The sequence below is a fragment of the Phyllobates terribilis genome, unplaced genomic scaffold (assembly GCF_046119375.1).
Source record: "Phyllobates terribilis strain yellow unplaced genomic scaffold, ASM4611937v1 Scaffold_10__3_contigs__length_209671492, whole genome shotgun sequence".
NCBI lineage: Eukaryota > Metazoa > Chordata > Amphibia > Anura > Dendrobatidae > Phyllobates > Phyllobates terribilis.
In genome coordinates, this window is record NW_027362770.1 from 124,522,865 (window position 1) to 124,545,673 (window position 22,809).

Below are 22,809 nucleotides of genomic sequence, written 5' to 3' on the forward strand. Positions count from 1 at the left end.
CTTTTATGGGTTTTGTTTTTTTTTCATATTTTTTAAAATGTCTTTTTTTTACTTTTCACTGTTCTACTTGAAGCTGCGCTTGCTTGATCACTTGTGCTCTATACAGCGATGCCACAGCTTTGCTGCATATAGTGAAAATAACTGTCTCATTTGAAGCCCGGCCACAGGCAGGGTTTCTAAGGAGCTCTGTAAAGACAAGAACTGAAGTCTTCAATAGACCCCCGGATGTCATAGCAACCCATCAGCGACCTGCGATCACGCCATGGGCATGTTGATGGGTGCATGGAATGACGCACCTCCATGCTGGGAAGTATTAAATGCCACTGTCATAGATTAACTGGGTAGAGGCAGGTCCTGGCTGTAACACTCAGCCATTACCTGCTGAGTATGGGGCGAATTCACCCATGTCGCCCACTCCATGCCACCTGTGAAGACACGGGGCCTTCCGTGGGCGTAATACTACTCAGACAACACAGGGTGAGGGTAATACAGTGTGACAATACTTTATTGAACCACAAAGCAGACAATAACCATATAGAACAGTCCCAGCACATACCCAAGATGGTACAACATCACACAGTCTCACCCTTCCGCTGGCCCACCTGGGGTAGAACAGCTGCGACTTTGGGACTTCCAGGGCCAACTATCTCAACCAGTGGCCCCCCCGCTTCAGGCGGGCCCCCACAGAGAGAAGGTAGCGGCAAGCTTAGGAAGATAGCAGTCCATCAAGATACAAGGCCAGGACTCTCCGAGAGTTTTCATGGGGCCAGATGACCGGCTGGTCCTAATCTGGCTTCTCCGAGTGTCTCCATGGGTTCCAGGTGACTTGAGGGTCCCACCTGGCAACTCTAAACAACATATCCATGGGGCCAGGTGACTGGCCAGGTGACTTCATCATCCCAAGCTGGTCTCCCCAAATGTATCCATGGGTTCTCTGATGGTCAGTGGAGCAGATCCATATCTTTCCAGTAAGGGCCATATATCCTTAGGCTGGAATCACGTAGAATCCAAATCTGTGTCTCTTTGGACAAAGCCATGCTACCAAGCCAGCTGATGGTCTGAGAAAGTCTGATCTTTGATTCTCCTTGAAAAGTCTCCTTCCAATTTCTGTCTCAAGTCTGACTGCTACAGAAGAATATCTCCTTTTTAAGCACACATCCACAGGTCAAGTGGTTAGGGAGGGCATTACTCACAGGGCTCAAGTCTCATTGTTTGAGCTAATCTATTTACATAGTTGGTATAGTAGGGAGCTCTTGAAAATAAACATCTAGCTATCTTAGTATAATATGTGATTAGCATAGCAGCAAACATCATTGTTTTCAAACGAAGACAAGTCAACATTCTGTTTTATACAAATAGTATGACCTTCTTGACCAGCCACAGAAATACACATACATTTACATGTACAACATGAACACAATAGTGTATTTCTCTTGGCTTAACTAATCTAAATGTCTGGCTGATTAAGATTATAAACTGTATCATCACACCCCCACTTCCAACTTGCGCCGTACATGTGTGTCACCCAGGGGGATATAGGTGGACTCGGTAGCCGGGCCTTTTACCTTGCTTAGGATGTAACGGCAGATGGCTCCTGGGCCCGTACTCTGGGCTCTCTCTTGAAAAAGGGGATTTTTAGTGTATGGTTTGTTTCGTGACGCCACCTGTGGTTTCCGGTAATGGTTACCGGCGCTGCTGCAGACCCCCGGGGGTGATGAAAGGGCAGCTGGGATGTTTCTGCTCCCCACAGGCGGAGCGAGCCCCTGGGCAGTGTAATATAGATGATGGTGATACTGGGGCTTGTGGTGCGGGAGAGATGGCGCAGCGGAAATAACTGACGGAGGCAGTGGAGTGCAGTCATCCGAGTTTACTCACAGTTCTGTTCAAGTTCCTCAGGTACACTGTACAGGTGTCAGCCTCCCGCGTCGCACTGTGTCTACCAGATAAGGGGTCCAGCACTTTCTCAAGTATATCAGGAGCGCTTGACAGAACCCCACTTTCTTTATGTTCCTTACTAGACCGACTTCTCGCGCCGGGTCTTCTCCCTCCTGCCCTGCGCTTTCCCACACTCAGTCCCGATCGGGTGCTCTGAAGTCCCTCTGGGCAACCTTGAGTTCCCGGACCTACTTGATGCCCTTCACGGTGACTAGGGTGAGACTGTGGCAACTGCACCATGGAAGTGCAGAAGCCTCCGGTTTTCCAGCCGAGACCTGGAGTAACACGGCTGGTCCAGGGACCGGTTCCCTTCTTGCGGCCTGATCCCTCTGACACCTGACAGATTCGTGCGTACGGGTGCCGTCCTGCACTCACCGTACCCCCTGGGATCCCTTCTGTCGACGGAGCCTTCCACCTCTGCTCCCCTCCTGGGCCTCTATTACTAGGCCCCTTATGGAGCAGAGCAACTAAAGAGACTCTGCTCCCCTCCTCTCCTTGCTACTCACTCTCTGTCCTCAGCACTACTCCTCTGCCACCCTAAGATGGCTTCCCTTTATATACCTCCTATTATGGTGCTCCCCTGTTCTGCATCCTCCGCCCTCACCCACTACTGGTTCCCCCTCTCTTTGGTTCCCCCCACTTCAGCCTGGGACAGGGCTCAGCAGAAGCGCAGTGCATCTTGCCCTTCCAGCCGGCCTGGAGTAGTGTAGTGTTGAATGTGGGTGTTCGGGTTCTGGGCAGCACTCCCTCCTTACCTGAGAGAAGGAGACACCACACCTCTGGGTGAGGTGCAGTGCCTCTGTGGCGACTGAACCCTTAGGGGCGCCACACATGTACGGTGTATGTCATGAAGAGATTAAAGGAGTTGCAGGTGTCTGGATGCAATGCACAGAAAATACAAGACAACAACAGTTAGTGATCGATATAATTCTATTTAAGTGAAGTAGAAATTTTACAGTGATTTAAAGTAACTCTGATTTAAAGTAAGTGTTAGTAACAAGGCAAATCGACAATGAAACGAATAACAATAAGCTTGAAATATCGAATAGTCTTTCACTAACTAACGTTAATTTTCCTTTAACAAGGATGGTGCACCCATTCGTGGGAGTCACCACGTAAGTTCCTTCTGCAGTTTTGGCCCTAGCGGGTGTCATCGGTTTTCCCACTAGGCCGCAAGTCTCTCTCTGACGTAGTCTATTAAAGCACGCTGATGCACCCAAGCACCAACCGGCCCCCTCCCAACCTGTTGTATTAGTCCCAAGCCAACCCGTAGGTTATAGCTGGAACTGACGTCCCTGCTCACTTGCACTGCCCCTCCGTAATCATAGGCGTGCCTCTCCTGTTGCAGTCTACTCGTGGATCTTCTTGACTTGACCGTCAACGGGAGTTTCTTAGGCTTGGGGCGGAAAGGACTAGGCCTCAACTCCTGATAGGCGACCAGCGTAGGGCACGGATCCTGGTCCTGACCAGCGCAGGCAGAATTCGGAGTCCTCCTGAGCATAATCGAGGCCCTACTAGGCGATGAACAGCACCTTGGTGGTGTAGACATCCCACAGAGGCCTGTCACGCTGGCCTTAGCGACATCCCTACCTGCGGTTTGGCGCACAGGGCTTTTATATCAAAGAAGTATCTCATGCGGGTCACATGATCAGGTCCAGCACATGAAGTCGCTCCCCCTGCAAATTTTTCAGTACAAATTGGTTCCACTTGCTTTTGCCTGGCCAGCAGATGGTGGTCTTCCTACACTAATGTCACACCCCGTAAGGGCTCTTCAGGGGTATCGTTGCTTCCTCTTACACTAGAGTTAAACATTTCATTCAATTTAGATCCTAACAATCTAGTGTACATTTTTGCAGTGTACTTACATTACACAAAGTGCCACCGTAACTTCTATTTTCTTAGTAAACTCATGACTCCTGAGCCTGTAATATGACATGGCCCTGATTACATCTTGTATAGCAATCACATGGTCTACAGTTCCTGTAGACATGGTCAGACTGGCCATCTGGCAATTCTGGCAAATGATAGAAGGGCCGGTCCGTCTGTGGCTCGCATTGTCTGCTATGCTGTTAACAGTATCAGAGTCCTTTATATGGTTTGTGTAGAAGTGGGAGAATGTGAGGAGGGGACTAGAAAAGCAGTAAGTCAAGGATGTCTGTGTGTTTCATTTTACAGATGAATTAAAGATGGAAGAAGAAGTCATGGCGATCTTGGCTGAATGCAAACCCCTTTAACACTTTCATAACATCTGCTGTTCATGTATGGTGCAAGTTGAAAGCAGGTGTATGGAGCGGGCTCCCGGGGTGAGCCCGCTCCATACTCGGCAAGTGATGGCTGTTTGTTACAGCCAAGACTTGCCTCTAACAATCGTGGGTAGCGCAGAGCGCAGCATACAATTGTTAACCTGTTAAATGCCACTATCAAACTCTGACAGCGGCATCAACAGCGCGACGTCATGGGGGTGCATCATTCTAAGTGCCCATCAGCGCACCCTTGACGTGATCGCGGGTTAACTATGGGTTGCTATGACAGCAGAGGGTCGGCTGCAACTTTGAAATCTAGCATGTGGCCGGGCTTCAGAGGAGACCGTGATTTCTGTTATATAGAGCAATGATATGGCTTCGCTGTAAATAACACAAGCGATCAGATGATCGCAGCTTTAAGTCTCCTAAGGGAACTAATGAGTACAGTTAAAAGTAAAAAAAAAAAACGTTTTAAAAAATATGAAAAACATAAAAAAAATAAACGTTCAAATCACCACCCTTTCTCCCCATTAAAAATAAAGATAAAAAAAAAATACACATGTGAGGTATCGCCGCGTTCAGAAAAGTTTAATCTATCAAAATATAAAAATAATTAATCCCGATAAACACCTTAAACGAAAAAAATTCAACAACGCCAAAATTAAATTTTTTTGCTCACTGCAATTCCATAAAAATAATAAAAAGCAAGCAAAACATCAAATCTATGCGAAAATGGTATTGATAAAAACATAGTCTCATCCTGCAGAAAATAAGCCCTCATACAGCTCCATCGACCAAAAAATGAAAACATTATGGATTTCATTAAAAAAAAGCAACAGAACCCCAAACATTTTGTTTCTAAAACTTCATATTTTTTTTTCAACACTAAAATAATCTGATTATACTGATGTACTGTGAGGTCATTTTTTACCATACAATATACACCATAAAAACAATTCCCAAAAAAACAATGTCAGAATTACGTTTTTTTCACAATTTCTCCCCACTTGGAATTTTTTTCCCACTTTCCAGTGTACTATGTGGTAAAATGAAAGGTGTCATTCAAAAGTATAACTCGCCCTTCAAAAAAAACTCTCATATGTCTATATAGACAGAAAAAAAAATAAAAATTATGGCTCTGGGAAGAAGGGAATGAAAATGCAAAAAATGGAAATTGGCAGCGTCGTGAAGGGGTTAATAAGTCAATCAATGGCCATTTCGATTCATCAGATATTCGACATTTGGAGCTATTTTCCTCTACAACATCCAATGGAGCATAAACCTCACCCTGCCTCCTTTATGTACGGCTGACACCAGAGAACAGAAGATTTCCTTCTTTCAATTGACATGAGATATGCAGGGATCAGATGCTCAGCAGCAGGGATCTATAATAAGGAGCTGGTATGTCGGCCTGTATTTATAGCCATAGTATTTATAGATGTAGACGGGTTGGTGACACTTATCTCACCTTGATGGAAGAAGATCCCAGACAGCCAGAGCAATGTAATGAACAGCGGGAAATATTCTGTGCAATTAACCCTGCGAAGAGGAGAGTAATAGAAATAGCTGAGCGTAATCTAATAAATTGTATGTTACTGTGTTTCAATTTTCCACCATTTCAATATCTCTGCTTGCTGCTAACAAGCTAAAAATAAGCTACAGTATATAGTGTGTTCCTCCATACCTCTTCTTATCTATTCTCTTTTTATTAACTTTTGACAAATTAATATAATTTAGGGGACAGATTGATGGTAGAGTGACTGTAGGATCAGACTACACAGAGTTTATTTGTAGTCTGTTACCATGGAGGCACATAGATGTCTAAAGGAGCTGTATATGTGGCACCCCAGGGGACTGGTTGCCACAGTAATAGAAATATTATGTCTGAGAGCAAGTGGGAGGTTTCTCTGGTCAGGAGCCCTAAGCATGCAACACTGCCCGCCCAGACCTGGGAGGGGAGGAATCTGCCCTTATAAACTGGGTCTGGGGCGGGATTAGGTCAGACAGAGTCTGAGAGTCAGAGCCTGGAGAGGGAAAGCAAGAACTAGGAGCTCTGTAGGAGCAGGAGCGAGTGCCAGAGGCTGGAAGCTAGAAAGCTCGCCTTGGCTGAAGACACTAAACCCGGACACGGAGTCCGAGGCTGTGGGGACATCCAGGTCCAGCAGCAGAATCCAACCGGCAGGGGATTCCATGTCCTCTGGCCATAGAAGCCCGGAGGCACGGTCACAAGCAAGGGACCAGCACCGCCATCATGAAGCGGAGGCTAACGGAAGGCCCCAAGTCACCGGCCATACGGGTGAGCACCACACGGTATACTCAGGAACGTGGGCTACTTCTACCCGCACACAGCAAGGTAGCCAGGAAAGAGTGCAGAGAGACGGGGAGGCCTACAACTCCACCTGGCCAGGGTGAGATCCTGCTAGCTCTCAGACTGACCAGGCCTCTACTGCTAGCCAGTACTCCCGGGAGGGTCTGCGTTATACCATCAGTAAAGACCCTGAACTGCACCACATGTCTCTGTGTTTCATCGCCGCACCAGCACCATCAGTACTGGGACGCTCACACCATCTCTCCCATCATCCACACTAGCTGCCCTGAGGCAATACTTCTCCCGTGGGGAGTTATCCCATACTTGGCTGCGCATACAACATCAGCCTCAGCGGTCTGCAGCGCAGCGGCGGTCCCCACTGACAGCAATCCACGGGTGGCGTAGTCGGACATTTGTCACATTACTAAGACTGCCACTGGTTTGACCGCCCTGGGCACAGACCGGGTCACAGCCACGGAGGACTACAACCCCCAGCGATCCGGCTCCGGGTATCCCCTGCACAGCACAGGCCCAGGGGGCGCGTCAACTTTGGCGTAGTCGGCAGGATTTCGTGCCCGCAACCACCGGGTACTGCGTGCCTGAAAAAGACTTTTATACTTACCTGTGGCGAAGTTTCCCGCCGTCCGGAGCCGTTTCCCGCCATAGGACGCCATCTTGGGTCGTTTCCCGCCGTCTTCCCGCCATCCGCAGCTGCTTCCCGCCTTCGGACGCCATCTTCAGGACGCCGCACGGGAAGAAGAGGGGCGTGGACGCCGAAAGCGCGCGAGATCCGAAGCTCCGCCCCACGCGCTGACGCTGCGTAAGGTCCTGGAAGGGAGGAAGAGCGACGCTGACGTCACAGGAGCGCGACGCAAGGTCCTCGACCCCGACGATCGACTGCGGAGCCGTGGCCTACGGAAGAAGAGCATCGCAAGGTAGGCCACGGTCCACTAGGGGGGAAGAAGGATGTCGGATACCGAGGGGAGCTCCACCGCCACACCGGCCGCCAGCGCAACCGCTGCAGCGGTCATGCCATTCACCATGCCCTATATCCCGGGGGCAACCTGGCTACCCCAGTACTCAGGGGAGTCACATACTCTAAGTGACTTTAGGGAAAGACTGGATAGCCTCTTCCAGGTATACCCCCTCACGGAAGAGCAAAAAGTGAGCATCCTGGTGGCCCAGTTAATCGGGGCAGCCCAAAGTCCTGGTCACCTGGAAAGAAGAGGACTGTCAGAGAAATACTAGCCCGGCTGAAAGACACATTTGACACCCGCACCTCAGCCGAAATAAAGCTCAGATTTTACGGGTGCAAACAGCGGGCACAAGTATAAGTATAAGGGACTATGCTCTAAACTTACAAGAGGCCCTGAGAGCCATTAAACAGGCAGACCCTGACAGCATGGGGAATGAAGACAAGCTGTTGAACGAACAATTTATTGAGGGTCTACTGTGCAATGCCCACCGAACCCAGTTGCGGGCAATGGCCTTACAGGACCCTGACCTGGACTTTGCACAGTTCAAGGACAGAGCCATCTGGGTGCTCCGAGAACCGGCACCAGGTGGCGCTGTGACCCACAGGCGCCCTGCTATCACTTATCACCAGGACGCGGCGCCCTTGTCTGCAGGGCCTGTGGGAGCTGATGCGCAGGCTTTGAACAATGACCCGGCTACAGACCTGCACCATCAGGTCCAAGAGCTGACTAAGAGCGTTGCCGCGCTAACCAGAACTGTGCAGTCTTTACAGGTCTCTTCTCCAGGAAAGATCCAGCTGGCATCCGGACCGGAGGACGTCCCGTGGCGCCGACTGAGGAGGAGCCCACCGGCCAGAGGAAGACCCAGCGAGGACGGACGACCCATCTGCCGCCACTGCAATCAACCCGGACATATGGCAAGGTACTGTCATTTAAACGGGCACAACCTGGGGTAGAGGGCCAACCCCCAGGCTTAAGATCATCAGGCCCATCGAACTGGTGTGACAAATACGTAGGGGGACGTCCGGTCTTGCCTGTGGTACTGGATGGCATTCCTATGAGTGCCCTACTAGACACTGGGTCACAGGTGACTACCATCCCGTACGTGCTCTTCAAGCGGTACTGGAATGACTCGGACATAACCCGCTACCCAGATGACGACCTGAGCATTATCGCAAGCAATGGTCAGCCCGTGCCCCAGATAGGATTTAAAGAGGTGACCATCAAGGTCGGTAAAGTTGAACTGCCGGCACAAGGACTGATCGTTGTGGACATTGACCGTCGCGAGAGTCACCCAAAAATAACCCTAGGTACTAACGTAATTGAAAACTGTCTTGCAGAGGTGATTCTTATTTTGCAGCAGGTTGCCAAGAACGCCAGTTCCAGCCAGCAGCGTGTGCTCCAAAAAGAGATTCGGGCACTGATGAAGCGGCAACAAGTGGAACTATCTGGTGGTGAGATTGGTAGCGTGAGAATGTGTGACCCGTTCCCTATTGCCATGCCCCCGAAAAGTGAGATGATGATTTGGTGCCGAGCAGCTATTGGTCTGAGAGGTAGAGACTACCAAGCAATGGTAGAACCCGTCTACTCAGACAGTAGGCCCACCATTTTGACAGCACGGGGGGTGGTTGATGTACGCCATGGGAGGGTGCCCGTCCGCATCATCAATATCGGGGAGAGAGAAGTATACCTGCCCCGGTATGCCACGCTAGCCAAATTGTTCACCATCAACCAGAACTCTGTACAGGCCGTGGAACCCTTGCCTCCATCTCAACCAGAGGAAGGTAACGGCTCTAAGAAACCAATGGAGGACTGGTGTCAGCAACTGCATTTGGGTACTGACTCTACTCCCTCACACCAAAAACAGGGAGTCTATCGGGTGGTTCAAGAGTACGAGAGAGTGTTTAGTAAACACCCGCTGGACTTTGGGCGAGTAAAGGGGGTAGAACATCACATCCCCACGGGAGACCATCCTCCCATAAAGGATACCGACCCGTACCCCCTGCACACTATCAACACGCCAAGGGGATGATAAAAGACATGAAGGAGGCTGGGGTAATTAGGGACAGCTGTAGCCCCTGGGCAGCTCCACTAGTCTTAGTGAAAAAGAAAGACAACACCATGAGAATGTGTGTAGACTACAGGAAGGTTAACCGTATCACACACAAAGATGCGTACCCGTTACCAAGGATAGAAGAGTCCTTAGCTGCATTAAAATCTGCTAACTTCTTCTCTACTTTGGATCTCACTAGCAGGTACTGGCAGGTTCCTGTAGCAGAGGCGGACCGGGAGAAAACCGCATTCACCACCCCGATGGGACTCAGCGAATTTAACTGTTTGCCGTTCGGGCTCTGCAACGCACCAGGAACCTTCCAACGGTTGATGGAATGCTGTCTGGGACACCGGAACTTCGAGACGGTCCTATTATACCTGGACGACGTCATCGTCTATTCCAAGACCTATGAGGACCATCTGGAACACCTGGCAGAAGTGTATGAAGCCCTGGCAAACTATGGCCTAAAGGTAAAACCCTCAAAGTGTCATCTACTGAAGCCAAAGGTACAGTACCTGGGACACGTGGTGAGTGCTGATGGAGTAGCCCCCGACCCTGACAAGATCACCGTGATTAAGGACTGGCCAAGACCATCCAGCATAAAGGAAGTGCGGCAGTTCCTCGGGTTGGTAGGCTACTACCGAAGATTCATTCCCGGTTTTACTAAGAAGGCAGCTCCTATGCAGGACCTCCTGATAGGCCAGTCCAGGAAGGCCAAAAACCAGAAGCCACCCTTCAAATGGGAAAAGCTGGAAGAGGAATCCTTCCGCCAGCTGAAGATGGCCCTCACGGGGGATGAAATCCTGGCGTACCCTGATTACAGCCAGCCCTTTATCCTCCACACGGACGCAAGCAACATCGGGCTAGGAGCCGTACTGTCCCAGATCCAGCAGGGGAGAGAATGGGTAATTGCTTACGCCAGCCGAAAACTGTGACCCACGGAAAGAAACCCTGAGAATTACAGCTCGTTCAAGCTAGAATTCCTGGCAGTGGTGTGGGCGGTAACCGAACGTTTTAAGCATTACCTTGCCTCTTCCAGGATCACCGTGTACACGGACAACAACCCGTTGACACACCTGGACACTGCAAGACTGGGTGCCCTAGAGCAGAGATGGATGGCCCGCCTGTCCAATTATGAGTTCACGATCAAATACCGGGCAGGGCGCTCCAATACCAACGCGGACGCCCTGTCCAGGATGCCAAACCTACCGGACGAAGGGGAGGATCCAGAAGAATTGGAAGAGATCGAACTCCCTGCGTTTCACCGTCATGGGATTACCCAGTATTCCCACCGAGTGAGGGGCCAGCGATCCGCTACGTCCAACCCCTTACCCCACTACAACTGGGCGGAGACGCAAGACAGTGACCCCGCAGTCCGTCTGGTGAAGGAGATGCTGACCCAGGCTGACGCCCGCCTGGACCCAGACGCTCCGGAAGAGACCAAGCAACTGTTGGCGGAGAAGAGCAGACTGTTTCTCTAGAAGGAGAAGTTGTGCCGCAGAATGGTCAATTCCCGGACACATGAGCTGATCTGGCAGGTTGTGGTACAGAGACGGGACGCAGCTATGGTGCTGGAGGCCTACCACAATGGGGCAGGGCACTTCGGATGGAAGAAGCTGGAGTTCCTGCTGCGTGAACGGTTCTACTGGATAGGCATGAGAGGAGCCATTGAGAAGTGGTGTAGAGACTGTGGCCCGTGCAATCTAAGAAGAAGGGACCGTGCCAGCCAGAGGACTTCCCTGCAGCCCATCATCACCAGGCAGCCGCTGGAACTGGTCGCTCTGGACCATGTTAAACTGGCTCCAAGCAGAAGCGGGTATGTCTACGCCCTAACCATCGTGGATCACTACTCCCGGTTCCTGGTGGTGGTCCCTGTCAAAGACTTGACGGCTTAGACAGCAGCCAGAGCCTTCCAGCTGCACTTCTGCCGTCCGCACGGGTACCCGGACCAAGTGCTGACGGACCAAGGACCAGCCTTCGAAGCGGAGGTCTTCCAGGAGTTATGCAACCTGTATGGCTGCAAGAAGATAAGAACAACGCCCTATCACCCCCAAACCAATGGACTCTGCGAGAAGATGAACCAGGTGGTGATAGATCTGCTAAAAACATTGCCTCTGGAAGAACGCAGTCTGTGGCCTGAGAAACTGCCCGATCTGGTGGACCTGTATAACCACATCCCGGTAGGTTCCACCAACTGTACCCCGGCTTACCTAATGCGAGCAAGACCTGGTAAGCTGCCTGTTGACCTGCATATGGGAGTCCTGATACCCGAGGACACCTCACCAGAGACAGATTGGGATACAGAACGGCAGCAGCAGTACCGGAAAGTACAGGAGAGCGTCGAGCGAAGTCTCTGTCAATCAAGAGAAAGGCAGGAGAGGACTTATAACCAACATGCTCCCGCTGTTCCCCTGGTACCTGGAGAGCAGGTCTTGAAAAGAAAAAGGCGGCTCCATAAATTGGACGACCAGTGGGAAAAGGACCCGTACACCGTACTGCCCTCAAGCCACAATAATCCAAAGGTGTACGTCATCAGCAAGGATGGAGGAGAGACCACAGCCACTGTCTCCAGAGACCACCTAAAAAAGTGCCCCGAGAAGTTGCAAAGCACGGTTGAAGATCAGGAAGACCCTCAACCCGTTGAGGAAAAGGAGGAAATGATCATCACTGTACTCGGAGACTTTCCCCGGTCCTGGACACAAGTAAACAATGCTATCGTGGTGCCCGTCCTCACCTTTCTCCAGCCAGCCCCTCAAGTGCCTACAGAAGACCAGGTAGAGCTGGAAGAGCAGCCGGCCCAGGAGGCAGAAGAGTCCACACCAGCAGATCAGGAGAATCAACCCTCTGCTAGTAGTGAGCCTGCCGTGCCCCTAGTGAGCCAAAGAGTGCGCAGACAGCTGCCCAGCCTACCCGCAACAAGCCCTACACCCTGTAGTGCAGGACCAGTTAGTGAGCTCCGTAGGTCCACTAGAGTCACTACAGGTCAGATGCCCGCTCGCTGGAAAATCTAAACTAATGCACTGTGAATTTATCTGTTTAACTGTTTATGGTTTATGTTTGTTGCCTGTTATTAATTATGTTTCTCAGTTACCCTGCAGATTTTTATGGACTAACAGGTTATGGACACTGGATAACCGGAACAATTCTTGTAGATAGTTGCACATTGTGCCTCTTGCGAAGACGGCCGCGGAAAAGAAAACCTGTCTGGCGTGGCCTCCTTGCGGTCCAAAGTAGCTAACTTCAGCCTTGCAGCCACACCCAGGGCCAACATAAGGGGTTTGCTTTGGACAGGTCCCCTACTTCGCTTAAAGCTTCACCTTGGGTGATATGGACACCCGGTTGCGGACACGCCGTGACCTTTAAAGAACTAAAGCTTCTTGTAAATATGTTATTGTATTATCGTTTATACCCTTGTATTTATGTTTCTTTAAAAATGTGTTTAGTCCCGGAGTACTAAAATTTACTAGGGGGGAATGTGGCACCCCAGGGATCTGGTTGCCACAGTAATAGAAATATTATGTCTGAGAGCAAGTGGGAGGTTTCTCTGGTCAGGAGCCCTAAGCATGCAACACTGCCCGCGCAGACCTGGGAGGGGAGGACTCTGCCCTTATAAACTGGGTCTGGGGCAGGATTAGGTCAGACAGAGTCTGAGAGTCAGAGCCTGGAGAGGGAAAGCAAGAACTAGGAGCTCTGTAGGAGCAGGAGCGAGTGCCAGAGGCTGGAAGCTAGAAAGCTCGCCTTGGCTGAAGACACTAAACCCGGACACGGAGTCCGAGGCTGTGGGGACATCCAGGTCCAGCAGCAGAATCCAACCGGCAGGGGATTCCATGTCCTCTGGCCATAGAAGCCCGGAGGCACGGTCACAAGCAAGGGACCAGCACCGCCATCGTGAAGCGGAGGCTAACGGAAGGCCCCAAGTCACCGGCCATACGGGTGAGCACCACACGGTATACTCAGGGATGTGGGCTACTTCCACCCGCACACAGCAAGGTAGCCAGGAAAGAGTGCAGAGAGACGGGGAGGCCTACAACTCCAACTGGCCAGGGGGAGATCCTGCTAGCTCTCAGACTGACCAGGCCGCTACTGCTAGCCAGTACTCCCGGGAGGGTCTGCGTTATACCATCAGTAAAGACCCTGAACTGCACCACACGTCTCTGTGTTTCATCGCCGCACCAGCACCATCAGTACTGGGATGCTCACACCATCACTCCTATCATCCACACTAGCTTCCCTGAGGCAATACTTCTCCCGTGGGGAGTTATCCCATACTTGGCTGCGCATACAACATCAGCCTCAGCGGTCTGCAGCGCAGTGGCGGTCCCCACTGACCGCAATCCACGGGTGGCGTAGTCGGACATTTGTCACATTACTAAGACTGCCACTGGTTTGACCGCCCTGGGCACGGACCGGGTCACAGCCACGGAGTACTACAACCCCCAGCGATCTGGCTCCGGGTATCCCCTGCACAGCACAGGCCCAGGGGGCGCGTCATATACACAAAACGATTAGGGATTTTGAATTAAAGTGGTTGTTTAAGAGGACTTTTCACCAAATTTTTCATACTGAACTTGACACATGATGTAATAGTGGCTGCAGAGCAGATAAAACTTTTTTTTTATTATTTTGCTTCTGTGGAGGTATTAACAACCACAGTATTCGGTACCTGATGAGTTAATTTTTTTTAAGTCCCATTATGCATTACCAGAGAGATTTCACTGGGGGCGTGTACTTACTCCTGATGCTGACCAGTAATCAGGCAGCAACACACTGGAGAAAGAAGAACACGCCCCCACAATACCTTAGAGCAGATTCTGTGTGAGACCTGTTGATAGTCTGCTCCTCTCACTGCAGAGTAATGACATTGCCGGAGCACAGCAGACCTGAATGTGATTAACTAACAGTTTTAAGTTTTCATCTCCAGCAGTCAGTGTGGGGAGGGATGGTGCAGTACTGCTCAGTTGAGTCTCATTACAAACACTTCAAAAGCAATGCCGTAATTCTCTATTAGTGCCATACGTTACACACCATGTGGCGTGCAGATGTTACCACTTCGCTATGACAGGGACAAAAATAAAGGAAGATAAAGTTTGTGAATACCACTGCTTCCTGGTAGTGTGATGTAATATGGTGCACTCCAAATAGTCCAGAAAATAGGGAGGCCAGAGAGGCTATTAATAAACTTTACTTGCTGCACGAATACTCAGGTGCATCCAGATGCATTTTCTCATTTTCACAAGGAAAGACTAGAAGCAATGGGATGAAACTAAATGGGAGGAGACACAGATTAGATATTAGAAAAAACTTTTTGACAGTTAGGGTGATTAATGAGTGGAACAGGCTGCCACGAGAGGTGGTGAGTTCCCCTTCAATGGACGTCTTCAAACAGAGGCTGGACAGACATCTGTCTGAGATGATTTAGTGAATCCTGCTTTGAGCAGGGGGTTGAACCAGATGACCCAGGAGGTCCCTTCCAACTCTACCATTCTATGATTCTATGAAATGATAATTTAACAGAGATTCAATTCCAATGCAGCAATCACAGCTACTTCCCAGTATAATAATGCAGATATATGAATGGTGAAGTGATTCCTGAGTTCCAACTTCTTATATGCACAGTCTTTCTCACATATTTGTCTGCAGCTGAGGCTGTGGTTTCTGATATACAGGAGCTCTGACTTTCCTACCTGTTCCTTCAGTTTTCCTTGGCAAAGTGGCCACAAAATGTCTCTTTCTCTCTCAGTGCTAAGCCCAGGACCTAGTCATGCGGTGTAACCATGTGACCGTATGGCCATAGATAGAAAGCATGGCTTCTTTATTAACTCTTAACAACCTCCTGATAGCAGAACATAAGTACATCACTTATGCATATATACTTCTATGTACTGAATTCTCATGTACATTATCTGAAAAGGGAAATGTGAACATAGTGCAAACATAGTGCAAACATAATGAGTTAGCTGTTAGCTATGCTACATCTTAAAGGCACATACACAACAACTTTGGGGCATTACTGTTGGCAGCGGATCAATCAGGATACTCTCAGAGCGTGTTGACAACAGAACAAAGCTTTAATTAGCTATAAACAGGTACAGATATGATAGGCTTTGTGGAATCAGGAATATACATATCTTAAGTGTCTCTGTGCAGCATCAGCAGGCTGCTTCTCCTCTCATGCACAGACACAGGAAACTGAACACAGTCACATGGTCTATTCTGTGTGTGAGCCTCTGGGAGTTTTTTTTTTTAACTTTATAGACAATACACAAACCTAGCAATAGAACATTTACATACATAGGAATGGAGTTGTTGCACTAAACATATTCCAACACCCCCACTCAACAACTACTTATCCTGTTAGACCCATTGCGGTTCTGAAGTCCTCAAACTTGGCTCTTGGCAATGTTTTTGTCATACCATCAGCTAACATCTTGTCAGACTCGCAATAAACAAACTCTAGTTCACCACGTTCTACTAAGTCACGTAAGTGGTGATGTTTAACGTCGATGTGTTTAGTCCTTGCACTAATCTTCTCACTGCTGGCAAGTTTAATACATCCTTGGTTGTCCTCATAGATAACTGTTGGCTGAGCTAGTGGCTTGCCGAAATCTTCCAAAAGTTGTTTCGACCAAATAACTTCTTGACTTGCATAAGCAGCTGACACATATTCTGCTTCTTGTGGACAGGCAGTTTTTGCATCTCTTGCCATGAATGTGGCTCTGGCTCAGGAAGTGTTTTGACCGTATAAGAAAGGCGTCTAGCTGGGATACCTTTGTTTGGTCTTTCTGATCTCCTGACTGGAGGTTGACTTGGTTCTTCTGCTTCTTTCTTGTTGGCTTCAGAGCTTATCCAGGCTTCAGTGTTTTCTTTTACAGTGTCTGGGTTTGGTGATTGAGATTCTTGTTCTTGTTTCTTGGCTTGAATGACTGGTGTAACTTCATGGAATTTGAGTGAAACTGAGTTATCATCAATCACAACGTCTCTGCTGATTGTTACTGTGTTGGTCTCTGGGTGCAAGATTCTGTATCCCTTTTGAGTTTCGCTATAGCCCACCAGGACTACGTGCTTTTCATGTGATTCCCACTTGGAACGTTTATCTTTGGGAACATACACAAACGTTTTGCTTCCAAATATCCTTAGGTGCTTCAGGTTAGGCTTCTCACAGTTCCAGAGCTCATATGGAGTTTTATTTGTGGCTTTACCTGGCAGTCTGTTTTGAAGATAGCAAGCTATCGTGATGGCTTCTCCCCAATCCGTTGTAGGTAGATTTGCATCAAACAACATACTTCTTCCACTTTCACAGAGAGTGCAGTTCTTTCTCTCTGCAATGCCATTCTGTTCTGGGTTGTATGGGATGGTAGTCTGGAACACGATTCCATTCTTTTTCAAAATGGTTTGCACCTTACCACTTGTATATTCAGTCCTATTATCTGCATGCAGGGCTTTTGGCATTCTTCCAAATTTGTTAAATACTAAGGCAAGATATTCTTCAAGTTTCTGTGGAACTTCATCCTTACTGTGAAGCAGGTAGGCGATTGTATATCTGAAGTAGTCATCAATAAATGTGAGAAAATATCTCTTCTTGCTTGGAATTTGAACACTCAATGGACTGCAAACATCTGTGTGTATCAAATCCAGTGGCTGTTCAGATCTAGTGGTGCTTACTTTAGGAAAGGATTTTCTGGACATTTTCCTTTAAGACAGCTAGTGCACTTCATCATTTGACTACATTGCTTGATTTCCACACCATTTGCAAGTTGACCTAGCTTCCTTACTGCTTCTGAGTCTCTGTGCCCAAGACATCTGTGCCATATATGGATACAGATCTTATGCAGATCTTGTCTAGCACTGTACACTCTTTCTTTGCATTTTAGCTGATAAAGTTCATTTTGAATTTTTCCTTCTGCAAGAGTGTGACCCTTCTTTGATATAATGCAGCTTTTGTCTTTAAAAGTAACTGCATTCCCATTTTGCGTAAGCTTATTTTCTGGCAGAAGGTTGCTTTCAAGACTGGAAGCATAGAGAACATCCTTTACTGGGATCTTTCTGCTTTGTGCTGAGGAAACTGGACAGTGGAGGTAGCCATCTCCTACTCCTTCTGAAGTCATATATTGACCATTAGCTAGGATGACTTTTTCTGACTTGCTTTCATCAAGGTCAGTGAAGAAATCCTTGTTATTCATCATATGGCTGCTAGCACCAAAGTCTATACACCACATATGCTTTGCAGATGAGCCTGTACTAGTATTAAATGCAGTTTCAACACATGCAGACTTTTCCTCTACATCTGTTTTCACATTTTGATCACTTTTCGGCTTTTTAAGCTGACTCATTCTTACTTTCCAAATTCTGCAGTCTGCTTTAAGGTGGCCGGGCTTTCTAGAGAAAAAACATTCATGAGTTTCCCTTAGATTGCTGTTATTTTTAGGAAAGTCCTGTGTCTTTAATGCTGTTTCTGCTCTAGATTCATTACTGCTGCTTACATTGTGTGTTTTTCGCTTGAATTCATCTACAAGCTTGCCTTTGACATATTCTAATGTGAGCTCATCATCTGGCCGTGCATATAGTGCAGTGACAAGTGTGTCATAATTTTCTGGAAGACCACTTAATAGTAGTGCAGCAACATGAAAGTCTTTAATTTCTTCTCCAATGCCCCTGAGATGCTCCACAATCTCTAGGGTGTTTCTTATATAGTCCTGCATATTCTACAGTTTTTTCATGAGCTAAAGCTTATTGCTGAGATTTGATCTTTCATGCACTTTCTGTAATTCATCCCACATCTCGTTTGCATTTGCACATTTGAATAAATACACAATTTGATCATAATCTACACTGAGGAGATAGTGCTTTGTGCTTTCTGATCCTTCTCTAGCCAATCATCTGGTAATGGATGAAGCACTTGTTCCTGTGTATATTTCCATGTACCTTCTCTTATGAGCAGCATTTTCACCTTAAATTTCCAAGATTAATAATTCTGATTGGTGAGACTTTGCACTGAGAACTTGCAGTGATCCCTGCTTGTGAACATCTTCTCTGTTGCTCTGTGCGGCTTTTGCTTTGGACTTCTGTAGCTGTATTACTCTTCTGTGTCACTCCTGGGGTTCTGTGTCACGCTGGAGTTCTGTGTCACGCTGGAGTTCTGTGTCATGGTGGGCCCATATCCTGTTGGCAGCGGATCATTCAGGATACTCTCAGAGTGTGTTGACAACAGAACAAAGCATTAGCTATAAACAGGTACAGATATGATCGGCTTTGTGGAAACAGGAATATACATATCTTAAGTGTCTCTGTGCAGCATCAGCAGGCTGCTTCTCCTCTCATGCACAGACACAGGAAACTGAACACAGTCACATGGTCTTTTCTGTGTGTGAGCCTCTAGGAGTTTTTTTTTTTTTTTTAACTTTATAGACAATACACAAATCTAGCAATAGAACATTTACATACACAGGAATGGAGTTGTTGCACTAAACATATTGCAACAATTACATATTCACCCACTTCACATGTGACGCGCCCCCTGGGCCGTGGGGTACTCGGTAGCTGGGCCGGTCGATACTGGGGGGATGTCACAGTGGCGGTGACCCGGTCCGTGACCCAGGGCAGTCAATAAAAGGGGAATAAAGAAAAGGGAATAGAGTTTCTATATATAATGTTTGTGACACCACCTGTGGTATGCGGCTATATGGAGCCGCCGCTGCGGTGCAGATCCTCTGGAGCTGATGATGACGCAGCAGAGTTTGTTCAGCTCTCCACAGGCAGAGCTTAGCTCCAGGGCAGGAAATGGTGATGTTATAGATGTTGCTGTGCAGTGTAGTGCAGGGGATGGCGCAGTTAGTAATCAGTCCACAACTTGATGGCGGTTTCCTCTTATCTTTGCTTGCGGTGGTTAGGCAGACCGGGGCACGGGTACTAGCTGGTAGTAGAGGCCCGGGTGGCCTGGAAGCAAGTTGGGAATCCACCTCGCCAGGTGAAGTTGGAGGCCTTCCCTTTGCGCTAATCTCTTTGGCCATGCTGCTTATAGCTGTGCTGGGGCCCTCGTCCCTGAGTAAAACGTCTTTGTTCTCACCCGTATGGCAGGCAGCTCGGGCCTTCTTGGAGTGTCGCTCCCACATGGCAGTGCTGGGCCCTATGGTGCTGCGGAGCCTCCGGGCGTCTGATGGGGCCAGGAGACCTGCAGTCTCCTGCCCTCCGGTTTCTGCTGCTGGGCCTTCAGTGCCCCACAACCTCGGACTCCGGTGTCCGGTTCTTCTACGCTCCTCTCTGGGGTGAACTGCAGTGCAGCTCCACTCCCCAGGTCTTTCCTCGTCGCTGTCCTGTATTCAACTCCTCTCACTAACTCTAATTAACCCCGCATCCAGATCCCAGTTGCTAAGGGGAGGAGCTCCCCTTGCTGGTCTGGAGCCAGGAAAGTGTTGCATGCTAGTATACCTGACTAGGGGACCCCTGCTTGCTTCCAAGCATGGCATCACCCCTTGTGAGGGAGGCAATGCCACTGTGGCAACCGGACTCCTGGGGTGCCACACATGCATATGGAACTTCTTACTGTGTTTTAGAACAACCTATAAGAGAAGCACACATAAAATGCAAACAGTGAAATATCATGAGTCTCTGTATACTAAATGCTGTAACCTGTAACAAATATAACATCATTCAAAAGTCTCTGAAGGCACATAACTTAAACGTGCATAAAATGAGGGAAATGAAGAACATGCGGTAGTAGTATAACAGTCTCTTGTAGTGGGCTATTTTCTCTTTTAATAGTCCCAATTAAAGAACATACTGTAGAGTAAAAGATTAACTCAGTCATTCAAGGTATCTTGCTGGCTCATGGCCCTTGGTCACTCTCTCTGACCTTCTCAATGAGTTACTTGTGATACCAAATGGGGGCTCATTCTCAAGGGATTCAGAGTCAATACATTCAGTGGGGGGTGACAAAGTCAACAAGTTCGTACTGTGGGTAGACAGGCTGTGGGATGGACCACTGCAAACATGGACCAAATGGCCATCCAACATGAAACATATTACCTTTACATTACTGGAGCTGTCTCTGACCTTTTGTCAAGGGGTACCTTGTGTGGAATGGCATTGTGAAGACACGGGGTCTTCCGTGAGCATAACACTACACAGACAACACAGGGTGTGGGTAAAACAGTGTGGGACTACTTTATTAAGCCACAAAGTGGACAATAAACAGGTAGAACAGTCCCAGCAAGTACCCAAGATGGTGCAAATTATAAAGTCCTCACCCATCTGCTGGCCTGCCTGGGATACAACAACTGCGATTTCGGGACTTCCAGGGCTGACAAACCCTACCAGTGGCACCCCGCCTTTGGCGGACCCCAAAGAGAGGAGGTAACGACAAGCTTAGGAAACTAGCCGAGAGCAGTGAGGTCTGGGGCCAGGTGACCTGTTTGTCCCAAACTGGAATCTTCAAGATGTCTCTGAGGGTTCAGCAATGGTCAATGGAGCTGATCTGTATTCCTCCAGCTGGGGCCGAATTCCCCTAAGCTGACATGCTGTAGAATGACACCAAATAGAGGCAGAGACCCCCTTTTTATAGATCACAATTGTCCTTGCAGCCATCATTCACAGGTCAAGGGTCAGATGAAAAGAGCTCATGACTCATTGCTTGAGCATTTAATCAACTTGCATAGTTTGTCCCCCATTGCTCGGCAAATCAAGAATTCCCGTGGCTGGTATAATACGTAATCAGCATATTATCAAACAGTACCCTATCTTGCAAGATTTGCAGACAATGAGATGCAGTACATCTTAACTCAAGTGTCAACATTCAGGATTATTCAAACAATAGTTTGTGTTAATCAACCAAAGAAGAACACAGGTTAAAAAAGTCAACATGAAAATAAAGGTATATTGCTTTTGGCCATCAGAAAGTATGCATGCGTTTTTTCTGCCAGGGAGATGCAGAAATGCTGCAGAAATTTTCTGCTTCATTTCTGCATCGTGGGCACATAGCCTTAAATCTATTTAGCTTTAAATAGCCTGTTCTTAGCTATTGTGGGGGCGCGTTCTTCCTCCACCAGTGTGTTGCTGTCTGTTTATGATTGGAAAGCCTAATAAAGAGGAAGTAGTACATGCCCCCAGGGAAGTCTCTCTGGTAATTCCCACTTGGACATAAAAAAATGAACTCATTAGGTGTCAAATACTTTCATTTCTAATATCTCTGCAACAGGAGGCTAAATTAAGAAAAAAAAAGTTTTATTCCACCCTGTAGCCACAATTACATCATGTGTCCAGTTCAGCATGAAAATTTTGATGAAAGGTCCTTTTTAAGTTTTTTTTCAGTCATGGTCATTAAGGAGGACAGTTCAGCAGTTTGAGCATGTTAAACTGGCCGCTAGTGATGAGCGAGCGTGTTCATTTAACCCTTTTGCCGAGCACGCTCAGGTGCTTTCCGAGTATGTTCATCGTGCTCGTATTATTAAGTTCGAGTCCCTGCGTCTGCATGATTTATGGCTGTTAGTCAGCCTCATTACATGCAGAGATTGCCTGTTTGTTAGGGAATCCTCACATGTGTTGAGGCTGAATAACAGTCATAAATCATGCAGACGCAGGGACTCGAACTTAATATACGAGCACGATGAACATACTCGGAAAGCACCTGAGCGTGCTCGGCGAAAGGGTTAAATGAGCACGCTCGCTCATCACTACTGGCCACATATTTCTTTATCTATGAGCCACAGCTCATAATGATAGGAGAATCATAGGAGAGTTTGGTAATCTTTTATTGCAGGCAGTGAACCCAGAAGCATATTATGCATGTATATAGAGATATATTGTACATTTCAATGTATTTTTATTTTTCCTGTATACTGAGGTGAAGAAAAAGTATGATTATTTTTGTTCCTATAAAACTGATAAACATAATAAAAAGCAATTACAAAAAAGTATATATATTTTTTTGTGAGTCTGCCCTGTAATCTAATCCACAACCCTCAACATTACAGGCAATTTTGGTGCAGATGTGAATCCGAGTTTTAATGCTTTTTTTTTATACTACAGAAAAGCTTTCATTCTACGCTTAAAAATGCAACGTTTTTTTTCTCTTTTCAGAAGAAGCCTATAGAGAAAATATAAACCAAAACCGCGCAGTTCAGCATCGTCTTTAGATGCACTGGGCGGAGATTTCATGGAATCACATCCACTTTGCTTGGAAATTTAGACCGTGTTCACATATAGCTGTGTTTTTTTGCTGCTTTTTTTTGCACAGAAATTCTGCTGTGTTTAACTGTCGAAGCAAAATGGATGTGATTTCATGAGAACTGCGCCCCCTGTGGT

At 47.8% G+C, this 22,809-nt stretch overlaps 1 protein-coding gene across 2 annotated transcripts in view; it reads right to left on the reverse strand.

Moving 5' to 3' along the window:
- LOC141164148 (leukotriene C4 synthase-like) overlaps positions 1–22,809 on the reverse strand; it is a 177,683-nt gene that overhangs the window by 19,828 nt on the left and 135,046 nt on the right. For both annotated transcript variants that reach the window (XM_073649287.1, XM_073649286.1), the window contains one exon: positions 5,647–5,717. In XM_073649287.1, the coding sequence (XP_073505388.1) occupies positions 5,647–5,717 (71 nt within the window). The remainder of the gene's footprint in view (positions 1–5,646; positions 5,718–22,809) is intronic.